The 14,602-nt window shown below is 37.8% G+C and overlaps 1 protein-coding gene across 1 annotated transcript in view; it reads right to left on the bottom strand.

Annotated features, from left to right (window-relative positions):
- Brip1 (BRCA1 interacting DNA helicase 1) overlaps positions 1 to 14,602 on the bottom strand; it is a 112,685-nt gene that overhangs the window by 5,240 nt on the left and 92,843 nt on the right. The window contains 2 exon segments of the mRNA XM_070026729.1: positions 7,189 to 7,271; positions 9,964 to 10,076. Coding sequence (XP_069882830.1) covers positions 7,189 to 7,271; positions 9,964 to 10,076 — 196 coding nt within the window.

The raw sequence follows: 14,602 nt of genomic DNA, 5'->3' as shown, positions 1-14,602 counted from the left end.
ATCTCCAATTAACCATTCATAATCAAGAAGTAGAGCTATAGCTCAAGTAGTAGAGTGCCAGCCTCAAGTGAAAAAGCTAAGGGACAGGGCCCAGGCTCTGAGTTCAAGCCCCAGAACTGGCACTAAAAAAAAAACAACCCAGGGGCTGGGAAGGCGGCTCAGTGGTAGAGGACTTGCCTTGCATGCCTGAGGCCCTGGGTTCGATTCCTCAGCACCACATAAGCAAAAAGAAAAAAGCTGGAAGTGGCGCTGTAGCTCAAGTGGTAGAGCCCTAGCCTTGAGCTGAAGAGCTGAGGGACAGTGCTCAGGCCCAGAGTTCAGGTCACATGACCGGAACCAAAAAAAAAAAAAACAACCCAAACAGGATTTTTGTGTGTTCTATGCTAGTATTACCAAAGACAACATTTTACAAATGTCAGAAAAAGAAAATAAATATCCACTCATAATGGAAATATTATGTTGTAAAAATCTGAACTATGAAGTAAAACTTTCAAATTTTAAGATAAAAAAAGAAAGCAACAAGCATTTTCCTTAAATTTCTTAGTTTGCTTGGGGAAAATGATTATTTATACCAGATAAAACTGATATTTTCTAAAATTGAAAAAAAATAACCTATAGTTACCTTTTAACTTTTACCTTCTTATAAACAAAGTATAGGATGCAAGTTTGCTTTTGAAACTTGAAAGAGTCTGAGCTCCACCTGCTGACTAAACACAGGCATTTGGCCCTGGTACTTGGACTTACTGCTTAATTGAAGCTACTGCTTGTTTTACATAGAAAGGTTAAAAACAACAACAAACAACACTAAGAAGGGAGTATTTTTGCTTTAATCCTGGCAGTTAAATTTTATTGTCCAACTAAATACAGTGATTAGACAATGAAACTGAGCAGGTTAAGTCTACATTCATATACAGCTAACTTAAAAGACAATTAAATTTTACCATGTCCTAATTATAATTTAATGAATTTTTAATCTTTCTTGTTTTTTTGTTTTTGGTGCTACTGGAGTTTGAACTAAAGGTTTGGGGGTTTGAGTCTACTAGGCAGGTGTTCTATCGTTTGAGCCATTTTACCTGGACTGTATTTGAGATGGGTCTCCCTTTTTGTCCAGCTATCCTTGACCTTGATCCTCCTATTTATGCGTTCCATGTAACTGGGATGACAGGTGCATGATACCTCACCTAGCAAGAACTTTTTGCCTCTCTACTTTCTTTCTTTTTTTTTGTTGGTCATGGAGCTTGAACTCTGGGCTTGGGCACTGTCCTTGTGTTCTTCAGCTCAAGGGAAGCGCTCTACCACTTGAGCCACAGTGCCACTTCTGGCTTTCTAGTGGTTTATTGGAGATAGAGTCTCACGAACTTTCCTTGCCCAGGTTGGCTTTGAACCTTGATTCTCAGATCTCAGCCTGAGTAGCCAGGATTACAGGCGCGAGTCACCGGCGCCCGGCTGCCTCTCTACTTTATTTTTTATTTTTTTTAAATTTGTTTTTTTATTGTGAAAATACTGTACAGAGGGGTTACAATTACATGGGCAAGATAATGAGTACATTTCTTATCAAGCATTGTAGCCTCCTCCTTTGTTTCCCCTTCCCAGCCTCCCCCACCCCCCAATAAAGTTGTAAAGTTCGTTTTCAACATGACAACTTGTACTTCTCATTGTTGCAACGGGTCCACCTGTATCCTTATTCTAACTGCAATTCCTCTCAATATCTTCCTCTTGAGTAGCTAAGACTACAACCATAAGCCAGGGATACCTGGAAATCTTTTTTATTTTCATTTTTTAAGAGGTACTGGGGTGTTTGAACTCAGTAATTTGTGCTTGCCACACAGGTATTCCACCACTTGAGTCAAGGATCAGTCCTTTTTGCTTTTATTGTTTTTCAAATAAGAGTCTTATTGTTTCTCTCAGGCTGGCCTAGGCCACCATCTTCTTTTTTTTTTTTTTTTTTGGTCCGGTCGTGGGGCCTGAACTCTGGGCCTGGGCGCTGTCCCTCAGCTCTTCAGCTCAAGGCCAGTGCTCTACCACTTGAGCCACAGTGCCACTTCCGCTTTTTTCTTTTTTTGCTTATATGGTGCTGAGGAATTGAACCCAGGGCCTCAGGCATGCAAGGCAAGCGCTCTACCACTGAGCCATCTTCCCAGCCCCGGCCACCATCTTCTTATTGGTACTTCTCATGCAGTGGGGATGACAGTGGTGAACAATCACCCCCAGCTTTTTATTGGCTAAGATGGTGTCTCATACACTTTTTTGCTTAGAATGGCCTCTATCAAAACTATGATGTTCCTGAGGTTAACCTTCCAACTAGATAGGATTACAAATACAAGCCACATTCTTAGTTTGAGCTTTTCCTCTTAACAATAATAATAAAAATAATAAATCCCACAGTTCTTTGACAAATAGTTCCCTAGTATTGATTCTGAAAGGACCATCTCATTGCTAGATAAAAATCATATGCATGTAATATTTGTTGAACTGAGTGGGAAAAATACTATCTACTTGATACTGCTACAAACCATAATACTTGATTTCCTTTCAGAAAATACTAGGCTTGATAAACATTAACTCTTAAGAGAATGAAAGTATGTCTAGAGAAAAAAGCAAATTAACAAAATAATTAACTTCACATTAACTGAATCATAAGAAAGAATTCTAAGAAGCTAAAAGAGATGCATTTGTTTAATTAACAGTATTTCTTGGAAAATTCTTTTTATTCCCTTCCTTTGGTGTCAGTAACAGAGTTCTGAACTCAGGGCCTCACATTCTCACTATACCACTTGAACTATGCCTCCAGTCCATCATTTTGCTGATTAATTGGAGATGGAGTCCTACAGACTTTTCTGCCTGCACTGGCCCTGAGCATTAATCTTCCAGGTCTCAGCCTTCTGAGAAACTAAGATTACAGGTATGATCCAACAATGTCTAGCTAGAAAATTCTTTTAAAAGAGCTTACAGCTCACAATTGTAAATATTACTGTATTATTAAACTATGTCTAGGGGCTGGGGCGGTAGCTTAGTGGTAGAGCGCTTGCCTTGCATGCATGAGGCCCTGGGTTCGATTCCTCAGCACCACATAAGCAGAAAAAGCTGGAAGTAGCACTGTGGCTCAAGTGGTAGAGAACTAGCCTTGAGCTGAAGAGCTGAGGGACAGTGCCTAGGCCCAGAGTTCAGGCCCCACGACCAGAAAAAAAAAAAAAAAAAGGAACAAAATAAACTATGTCTAACATTATATAAAATAAAGGTAATCCTAGCTACTCAGGAGGCTCAGAGCGGAGGATCACAATTTGAAGCCAGCCTGGGCAAGAAAGTCCACAAGAATCTTATCTCTAATTAACCACCAGAAAACGGTAGTGGAGCTGTGACTCAAAGTGGTATAGCACTAGTATTGAGTGAAAAAGCTCAGGGACAGAACCCAGTACCTGAGTTCAAGCCCCACAACCACCACCACTACCAATAACAACAAAAAATAAGATTACTGGATCATACTATAGTTCCAGAGCAATAGATATTTACTGAGTTTGATATTATGAACACTGTCCCCTATATTTTCTCTTAGAAGTCTTACAGTATCAGATTTAGGTTTAAGTCTTTAGAGTGTGTGTGTGTGTGTGTGTGTGTGTGTGTGTGTGTGTGTGTGTGTGTGTGTGTGTGTGTGTGTGTGTGTGTGTGTGTGTGTGTGTGTGTGTGTGTGTGTGTGTGTGTGTGTGTGTGTGTGTGTGTGTGTGTGTGTGTGTGTGTGTGTGTGTGTGTGTGTGTGTGTGTGTGTTATAAAATAAAGGTCCAATCTGATTCTGTTGTCTATGCTTATCCTGTTTGCCCAGCATCTTTGTATTTGGTTGTTGAATTCATGATCTTCCTCTCTACCTTCTGAGTGCTAAGAAGCACCCATCCCAGAGATGGGATGACATTCTCTTCTCTCTGTTGTATCTTCTTGACACCTTTGTTGAAGATTAGCTACATGTGACTACACATGCTTGCATTCATTTCTGGGCCCTCAGTTACGTTCTATTGGTCTATATCATTTTTATGATATTACCAGACTGTTGATGGCTGTGGTTTCATAATATACTTTAAATCTGAAAGTATGGATATGATGTCTGCAGCTTTGATCTCTCTTACTATCACTCAAGATTGTTTTGTCTACTCATAGTCCGTTGTGGTTTCAGATACTTTTTTTTTTTAAGTTCCATGTAAAATAGTGCTGGGTTTTTATTAGGGAATGGTGGTAGAGCCTATTCAGCTTTTCCATTTTTTTATTATTTAATTCTAATAAATTTTTATGTTTCTAAGAATGTATCCATTTCTTCAGGGTTATTCAATTTCTCAACATATAAAGTTGTTTTATTGGATCTTTTCACCTCTTAGTTTTGTTGATTCATCCAGCTGCTATCTGTTCTATTTTATTTATTTTCATTCTAGTCCTTATTGCCCTTCCTGCTACCTTTGAGTATAATTTTATTCTTTTTAATTTCTCGCCAGGTGCCAGTGGTTCTCACCTGCAATCCTAGCTACTCAAGAAGCTGAGATCTGAGGCTCACAGTTTGAAGCCACCCTGGGCAGGAAAATCTGTGAGACTCTTATCTCCAATAAATCACAGGGAGAAAAAAACCCCCACAAGTAGCACTGTGGCTCAAGTGATAGAGTACTAGCCTACAGCAAAATGAGCTCAGAGACAACACACTGGCCTAGAGTTCAAGCCCCAGGACTGGCAAATAAATTAATAAGTAAATAAATTAAAAAATTTCTTAAGGTTGAGATCTTCCTTAGGGCTTGAGTACTTTCCCTAACTTTTTTTTTTGCTCAAGGCTAGTGCTCTGCCACTTGAGCCACAGCCCCACTTATGGCTGTTTTGGTGTTCAGCTGGAGATAAGAATTTCAAGGACTGGGGCTGGGGAGGTGGCTCAGTGGTAGAGTGCTTGCCTTGCATGCATGAGGCCCTGGGTTCGATTCCCCAGCACCATATAAGCAAAAAGATAAAAGCCAGAAGTGGCGCTGTGGCTCAAGTGGTAGAGCGCTAGCCTTGAGCTAAAAGAGCTGAGGGACAGCGCCCAGGCCCAGAGTTCAGGCCCCATGACCGGACCCAAAAAAAAAAAAAAAAAAAAAAAGAATTTCAAGGACTTCCCTGCCTGGGCTGGCTTCAAACTTTGATCCTCAGTTGATCCTCAGATCTCAAGTCTCCTGCATAGAAAGGATTATTGTAAGCCACCAGTACCCATCTAAGGATTTTTGGTTTTTTTTTTTAATGCCACATATTTATCTCTACCATGAAAAGTTAACACAGTATGAATGTGATGTCCCCCCCAAAATTCAGTATTGAAATTCTCAACCACAAGTGATAGCATTAGGAAGTAAGGTGCCCTCCTTAATAGGATTTATTGTCTTTGTAACAGCAGCATGAAAGAGTTGCCCTGTTCTGTGAGATTGAGAAGTAAGTAAGTCTTTGCCATACACCAGGTCTGCCAGTGGACACATCTTGGACTTAATCTTGGATTTCCCAGGATCCAGTACAAAAGGCAGCTTTAAGTTTAAGCCTCCAGTCTGTGCTATTTTGTTACAGTAGCCTGAAGAGAGTAACACAGAAGGATAATCCGTTTCTATTTAAGGTTATTGAAAAGGAAGGAAGGATTTACTATTTGCTATTATTGAATTGTTTTGTCACTTGTCCTTCTTTTCCTTTCTTGGTGTTTCATTAACATTTTAAGCAACATATTTTGATTCCTTTCTTTTATTGGGTTTCTATAGGTACTATATTTTGCTTACTTTAAGTCTTACATAAAAACATTTTATAGTTACAAAAATCTGTTTTATAACTTCACATGCAAAACATGTAAACTTTTCCTTTGCCACACTTGTTGCTATAGAAGTAAAAAATTATCCCATTTTATTGTGTATCTGTTAACACGTAATGTGTTTTTATAGTTATAATCATTTTTTAGGTTTTTGTCTTAAATTTGTTACCAAAATTTAAGTAATTTGTGGGGCTTGGAGGTGTAATACAGTGGTAGAGTTATTGGTGAGCATGTGTGGGATCCTAGGTTTGATACCTAACACTACAAGAAAGAAAGAAAAAGTGATATATGTATCGTTGTTATGCTGTAGTTAAACATTCTGTATCTGCCTATGCATTTACCTTTATCAACAAGCTACACTTTTAACCCCTTTAGCAGATCTAGTGGTGATGAACTTTCTTACCTTTTGTTTATCTGGGCAAGTCTTTATCTCTCCATTCTTTTGATGAATGGTTGTTTGTTCCAGATACTGTATTCTTTCTCTCTCTCTCTCTTTTTTTTTAAATCAGTTGTGGGGCTTGAACTCAGGGACTGGATTCTGTCCCTGAGCTTTTTCACTCAAGATTATTGCTCTACCACTTTGAGTCACAGCTCCACTACTGTTTTCTGGTGGTTAATTAGAGATAAGAGTCTCAAGGACTTGTCCCCTGCTGGCTTCAAACTATGATCTTCTGATCTCAGCCTCCTGAGTAGCCAGGATTACAGGCGTGAGCCATCAGCGTGAGCCATCAGCGTGAGCCATCAGCGCCCAGCAGCAATCTTACTCTTGGTGTGTACTCAAAACAACAGAAATAAATATTTTGATGAGATAACTGCACTTTTATGGTTCACTGTAATCCTACAGGTAGAAACAATCTTTCTCCATCTAATGACAGATAAAGTATGAAATGTACATGCAAGAAAACATATCCTTGCTGGGCACTGGTGGCTCAAGCCTGTAATCCTAGCTACTCAAGAGGCTGAGATCTGAGGATCACGGTTCAAAGCCAGCCCGGGCAGCAAAATCTATGGGACTCTTATCTCCAATAAACCACTAGAAAACTGGAAGTGATGTTGTGGCTCCAGTGGAAGATCAATCACCTTGAGCTGAAGAGCACAGGGACAGCGCCCAAGCCTAGAGTTCAAGCCCCACGACTGACAAAAAAAAAAGAAAGAAAGAAAACATATGCTTGTTTAGTCAGAGAGAAGAAGGAAATCTTTCAGACACTTCAACATGGATAAATGTTGAGGACTAAGTTTATACATTATGCTAAGTGAAGCATAAGAGAGATGCATATATATGGTTCCTGTAGTCAAACTCAACTATACTTAGAAATTTAAGAAGGCAAATGACATGTTTTTGTTTTTACCACACTGAATAATAATTACTAATTTTTAGTTTAAACTAAGTTGAGAATCGTACCGGATGTGTAGCGACTTGGGTTATTATTGAAGCGGTCATCTACTAGAAGAAGAGCTCCCCAATCATTTTTGTGTCGAATACACCTACGAAAAAGAAAAGAAAAAGAAAATATGTACACTGAAAATAAAGGCCAGATTTTTATAGGGATACACAGAATATTAAGAAAACCAAGTGTGTGTCAACTATATGGTCCTGTAATTCAAGTGTTATAAGAACAAATAACAAAGTTGGTATTTGCTAATTTGTATAAAAAAATGTTATTTGGGGCTGGCAAGATGGCTTAGTGGTAGTGTGCTTACGCTTACCTTGCATGCATGAGGCCCTGGGTTCGATTCCTCAGCACCACATAAGCAGAAAAAGCTGGAAGTGGAGCTATGGCTCAAGTGGTAAGCACTAGCCTTAAGCTAAAGAGCTGAGGGACAGTGCTAGCCCCAGAGTTTAGGCCCCACGACTGACCCAGAAAAAAAGTTATTTGTATTTTATTTTAAAATTTGAAAAGAATCATAGAAAATATTTCTTAGCCACAGAGATTTTTTTTAGCTTATTTTTTTATTTTTATAATCTTGGGGTTTAAATTAAGGGCCTAGGCACTGTCTCTGAGCTTCTTTTGCTCCAGGCTAGCACACTACCACTTGAGCAACAGCTTTTCTGTTTATGTGGTACTGAGGAATTAAACCCAGGGCTTCATGCTTGCTAGGCAAGTACTCTACCACTAAGCCACATTCACAGCCTAACCTTAATATTTAATGACTGGGTTTTATGTACTTGTTCTCTTAGTTTTGTGAGTTAAAAAAAAAAAAACCATGAGTGTTTAATTTTTCTCAAAAACATTTTACCGAACAATTAATCATATGGATTTTCTTCTTTGAACTCTCACACAGTAGATTGTATTTGTCACATTGTATAACCTAGTATAACTATACATGGTCATTACTATTTTTATGGATGGTTGGATTAAATATACAAGCATTTTAAAATATATATCTTATATTAAACTATATAAAATTTAGTGATACAATTAAATCATTTTTAATATATTTACAAGTTTGTACAGCACATGCCACTGTCTCTTCTAGAACTTTCAAACAATTCTATGGGCATATGTTGTTTCTCCATTCATAAGCTAGTGGACATCATTGCTGCTTTTGAGTATTAGGAGTAACACAGCTATGAACACTTGTGTGTTTGTATAAATGCATGTTTTTTGATTCTCTTAGGTATATACTTAGGAGTAGCTAGGCCATATGGGACCTATATTTTTAACTTTTTGAAGAAATCTCACATTGTTTTGCAAAGGAGCTGCATAATTTCACATTTTCATCAGTTATGCATGAGGGTTCCAAAATCTCCACATAATCACCAACACTTATTATTGTACATCTTTTAATAATTATATCTTCCCTAATTAATGGTATTTCATTGTGGTTTTAATCATATTTCCCTAATGCCTAGCTGTGGTGAGCATCACTGTTGTAAAGAAATATCTATTCAAAGTATTCGTTCACTTTGTTTTTATTTTTATTTATTTATTTTTTTAGTCGGTCATGGGACTTGAGCTCTGGGCCTGAGCGCTGTCCCTCAGCTCTTCAGCTCAAGGCGAGCTCTCTACCACTTGACTACAGCGCCACTTCCGGTTTTCTGGTGGTTTACTGGAGATAAGAGTCTCACAGCCTTTTCTGCCCAGGCTGGCTTTGAACTGTGATCCTCAGATCTCAGCCTGCTGAGTAGTTAGGATTACAGGCATGAGCCACCAGTGCCCAGCTAGGAATTCAGCAAAAAAAAAAAAATTTTTTTTTTTGGCGGTCATGGGGCTTGAACTCTGGGCCTGGGCGCTGTCCCACCGCTGGCAAGTGCTCTACCACTTGAGCCACAGCGCCACTTCCTTGGCTCACTTTAAGCTTTATAAATTTGGGTCTTTTTAGTGTTAAGTTCTAAGTAAGAGTTTGGGAATTTTTGTTTTCTTTTGTTTTTCAGTACCAGGGTTTGAAATAAAGGCTTCATACTTTCTAAGTAGTCAATATGTCCCACTACGTAAGTCACTGCTCACTCCATTTTTATTCATTTACTTTCTGGATAACCTAGGCCTACCTCAAACTAAAATCCTCTTATCTATGTCTCATGTAGCTGGAATTACAGATTTCCATGGCCACACTCATCCTCTAAGAGTTCTTTATGTATTCTGGTATCAGAGAAAGAAATGTTTCCTGCCTCTTATGTAGGAAATTGGAGTTAAAGACTCTTCTATTTCCTAATAATGTTTGTGGAATAACAAAAACATAATCACTGGCAAAGTCCATGTCATTCATTGTTTAACCAATTACAACATTTTTGTTTTCTGGTCTGTCCTGGGGCCTGAACTCTGGGCCTGGGCGCTGTCCCTCAGCTCTTCAGCTCAAGGTGAACGCTCTACCACTTGAGCCACAGCACCACTTAGAGCTTTTTTTTTTTTTTTGGCATATGTGGTGCTGAGGAATTGAACCAAGGGCCTCAAACATGCAAGGCAAGTGCTCTACCACTGGGCCACCTTCCCAGCCCCACAACATGTTTTTTTTTTAAACATAAGCACATTTTGCATGTTGTTTTGGGTCTAATTTAGTCTGTTGGTACTTTTCAACTTCTACTTATTAACATGTAACATAAAAAAAATCTTCTTAGAAGTTTGTACTTAAAAATTTTAATCATATCTAGTAAGAAAGAATAAGTAGCAGTATAACTTCTACATATAGCCTTGGCTATAGATTAAAATTACAGTAATGTAAACTTTATTCTACTTACCTACCTAGGGCCTGGTTTAAGGCCCTATATGCTTGTATTTCATACCACTGACGGCCAGGCAAAAGACCTCTCAATTGTGAGTAGTGGTCATTGTACTGTCGCTTGAGTTCAACCTAATAATTAAAGAATGCATGTAAAATGTAGTAGATAAATGAAGCTCATTAATAAAAAACAACAACCCATATTAAGGCCACGCACTGGTGGCTCATGCCTATAATCCTAGCTACACAAGGGGCTGAGATCTAAGTATCATGGTTCAAACACAGTCTAGGCAACCAAGTCTATGAGACTCTTATCTCCAAGTAATCACTGAAAAAGCTGGAAGTGGCACTGTGGCTCAAGTGTTAGAGCAGTAGTTTTGAACAAAAGGAGTTCAGAGTTAGTGCCCAAGCCAGAGTTCAAGCCCCACTGGACCAGCAAAAATAATAAACAAAATTGTATTAACTTCTCATATCTTGAATACTATTTTTTAGGGTAAGTGGCTACTTTGTTTTTCAGAAATAACTTTTTTCAGTTTATTTAAAACAGTTTCATTTAACTTTACATTCTTTAAATTCTCTAATGCTTGTATCAGCTGTGTAAAATAAGCTGTTTTGTAAATCTCATTGTTGCAATGGGTCAATCTGTATCCCTATTTATTTAAACAATTTCTTTTTTCCCTTCCCCTCCCCAAATTATATCAACATCAAATACAGTGAAAACAGGGGTTATACTGTGTGTGTGTGGGGGGGGGGAACATACAAAGCAACAAAAAAAAAAAATCACATGGTACCTTATAAATATGTTAGAAACAATAGCAAGAAAGAAAAAAAATACTTGTGTCCCTATCTTGGGGTTCATTTTGCTTAACATCATCTTATCTGATCTTTTCTGCTTGTCTCAGACATATACTAGTTATTGCAAATAAGGGAAACCATGGGACCTATGTTTCTTTGGGCCTGGCTTACTTCAATTAATATAATTTTTTCCAGTGGGAGTGGGGGGGTGGGGGGATGGGGGGTGTAGTTGAAGAGGTGGGAGGGACAGGATGGTAGGGGAAAAACAAAGGAGGAGGCAACAATGATGGATAAGAAATGTATTCACTACCTTGCTCATGTAACTGTACCCCTCTGTACAGTATTTTCACAATAAAAAACTTATTTAAAAAATAAGCTGTTACTGTTCACAATAGCTAGGATATGGAAACAACCCAGATGCCCCACCACAGATGAATGGATCCAAAAATTGTGGTATCTATACACAATGGAATATTATGCAGCCATTAGAAATGACAAAATAATGGCATTTGCAGGGAAATGGATGGAGCTAGAAGGAATCATGTTGAGCGAGGTAAGCCAAGAGCAAAGAGACAAACGGTACATGGTCTCCCTGATAAGTGGATGCTAAATCCAAAATGTTAAGTGATACAACAAAATTAACAGGACTTAAGAAACAAAGAACTTCCACTCATCTGGTCGAACCACTACTAAATATCCTCATGCTGCTGATCACATGTATGGTGTACATGTGTACACCGTTATATGTTATAGACTGTGATAGACAATTTGCTCCAGGAAAGTCAGAATGAACTTGTGACTTTAAATGAGCATCATTATTCCACAATACTGTGAAATTTGGGAAATGATGTAATCACTTAATCACAATAAAAAAAAAAAGAACCTCGGGGAAGGTAGGGAGGGAAGGGATAGTAGGGGGAAAACAATGGAGGGGGTAACAATGCTCAACAGGAAGTGTACTCATTACCTTGCTCATGTAACTGTAACCCTCTGTATAGTATCTTTACAATAAAAAAAATAACCTGTTTTGAAGATAGCCAACAAATAATAAAATTCACACAAAAGAGATGAGTTATAACAAACGTACAGTGTTGGAGCCACCTACACAATCATAATATAGAACTTTCTTTTAAATCACCACCAAGATGTTTCTTCTTATCTTTTCAAGTTGATTTCCTTCCTCTGCCAGTGGATCTGGTAACAACTGCTCTGGAATTTCATGTGTTATCAAGTAATAAATATGATGAATGTCTCTGTTGCTTTTGGAATATATCCATGTTAAAACATATTAACAGTTCATTCTGTTATGTTTATGTAGTGTGCTAATCTATTTTAATTGGGATTTTAGTTCATTTACATTTAATGTAGTTATTGTTATAATTGGATTTAAGATCATGCTATAATTTTTAATTTGTCCCATCTGCTCTTTACTTTTTGCATTAATCAAAAAATATCTCCCATTGTTTCAGTTTACTTCCACTATTGTATTATTAGCTATCTGTCCTAGATTTTTTTTAATGTTTTTTTTTCCTCCAAATTTTTATTTATTTATTGTCAGTCATGGGGCTTGAAATCAGGGCCTGGGCACTGTCCTGAGCTTTTTTACTCAACGTTAGTGTTCTACTACTTTGAGCCACAACTCCACTTTTGGTTTTCTCATAATCAATTAGGAGTCTCTTAGATTTTCCTGCCTGGGCTGGCTTTGAGCCACAATCTTCAAATCTCAGCCTACTGAGAACCAGGATTAGAGGTGTGAGCCACCAGTATGTGGCTTTCTCTTTTTTTTGTGACTGCTTCAGGATCTGCAACATATATACTTATCAAATCTATTTTAAATTAGTATTGTACAAGTTCACATCTGGTATAAAAACTATAAAATAAATGCATTTCCCTTTAATGTCATCTGTGCTATGGTCATCATATATTTTTGTTTAAGAAATGCTATAAGCCGGGCTGGGAAGGTGGCTCAGTGGTAGAGTGCTTGCCTTGCATGCATGAGGCCCTAGGTTCGATTCCTCAGCACCACATAAGCAGAAAAGGCTGGAAGTGGTGCTGTGGCTCAAGTGATAGAGCACTAGCCTTGAGCTGAAGAGCTGAGGGACAGTGCCCAGGCCCAGAGTTCAGGCACCATGACTAGCAAAAAAATAAATAAATAAATAAATAAAATAGAAATGCTATAAGCCCAGGAAATATTCTGATTACTGATATTTTAAGTAATCTATTAACTTTTAATTTATGATGTTTACATTTACAGAAATGTAGCCAGGTGCCAGTGGCTCACGCCTGTAATCTTAGCTACTCAAGAGGCTGAGATCTAAGGAATGTGGTTCAAAGCTAGCCCGGGCAGGAAAGGCTGTGAAATTCTTATCTCCAGTAAGCCACTAGAAATCCAGAAATGGCGCTGTGGCTCAAGTGGCAGAGTGCTAGACTTGAGCTGAAGAGCTGAGCGACAGTGCTTAGGCCCAGAGTTCAAGCCCTATGACCGACCAAAAAAAAAAAAAAAAAAAAGAAAAGAAAGAAAGAAAGAAAAGAAAATGATTTACAGAAATGTTATAATACATAATACGGGGATTTTGTCTTTAGTTCAATTGCTCCTATTCAGAAATTAATGATCAAACATTTCAGTTAATCTACATAGTTTACTCATGTTTCCATTTTTCCAGTAACATCTTTATTCTAAAAATGTGAATCTGTTAAAACTTTATCCACAGATTTACCACTTCTGGCACTCCTCACTCCTTTTGATTTAAGTTCCTATTTAATACCATTTTCCTTCTGAGACTGCCATTAACATTACTTAATAGTGAAGGTTTCATGGCAATAATTTCAGCTTTTGGTTCTTGTTTTTCTGAAAAGCTTTTGTTATATCCTAACTTTTGATTGTCTCACTAAATCACCAATTCTAGGTTGACAGCTGATGGGTTTTTTTCTCTTTCACTACTTCAAAGGTACATCTCAGTTCTTTTTTGGTTTGCATAGGTCAGCTGTTATCCTCTCACATGTCTTTTTCTGTTCTTGCTGGTCCCGAAGCTTGAGTTCAAAGCCTGGATGCTGTCCCTGAGACTCTGTGCTGAAGGCTAGCACTCTACCACTTGAGGCAGAGAGCCATTTCTGGCTTTTTCTGAGTAGTTTATTAGAGATAAGAGTCTTATGGACTTTCCAGTCCAAGCTGGCTTTGAATTGCAATCCTCACATCTCAGCCCCTGAGTAGCTAGGATTACAGGTGTGAGCCACCAGCACCTGGCTGTCTCATTATTCTTCAGTAATTTGGGACATTATGTGTCTTCTGCTTCAGTTTTACTAAACTTCTAAAACCTGTGGGTTTACATCTTCCAGCAAATGTGGGAAATTTTCAGTTATTATCTTGTTTTCTTTTTAAGTTCATTCTGGCTCCACACATTCTCTTCTTCTTGGTCCCCAATTACACCTTTATTTGGTCATTTTCTATTACCCTACATGTTATTGATGCTCCATTCATTTATTCTAGCTTAAAAAAAAACTTTATACTTCATTTTGTACAATTTAAATTTCCACAATTTCTAATCTACCTAGAAATGTAATAGGGTCATAGTCTTTATCTTACTTCTGTTATGATCATACTCACACTTTTTCTATGTTCTTTGAACATAATAGAATATAAAATATAATATTTCAATGTCCTTATATCTGCTAATTCTAACATCTCACTTCTGGTTTTATTTCCTTTGATTGATTTTCATCTATATTAAAGGTTATATTTCCTCTTCTTCTCAAGTTTGTTACTTTTTTCTTCTCTCCTTTTTAGCAGTGAATATTTTATCAATGACTACTGGATTTTGCTTAGGAATTTATATAGTATTGTGTTTTTTTTTATGAGGTATAGT

The sequence above is a fragment of the Dipodomys merriami genome, unplaced genomic scaffold, assembly GCF_024711535.1.
Source record: "Dipodomys merriami isolate MVZ:Mamm:240054 unplaced genomic scaffold, mDipMer1.0.p SCAF_19, whole genome shotgun sequence".
Classification (NCBI taxonomy): domain Eukaryota; kingdom Metazoa; phylum Chordata; class Mammalia; order Rodentia; family Heteromyidae; genus Dipodomys; species Dipodomys merriami.
This window is presented reverse-complemented; position numbering and strand designations above follow the sequence as displayed.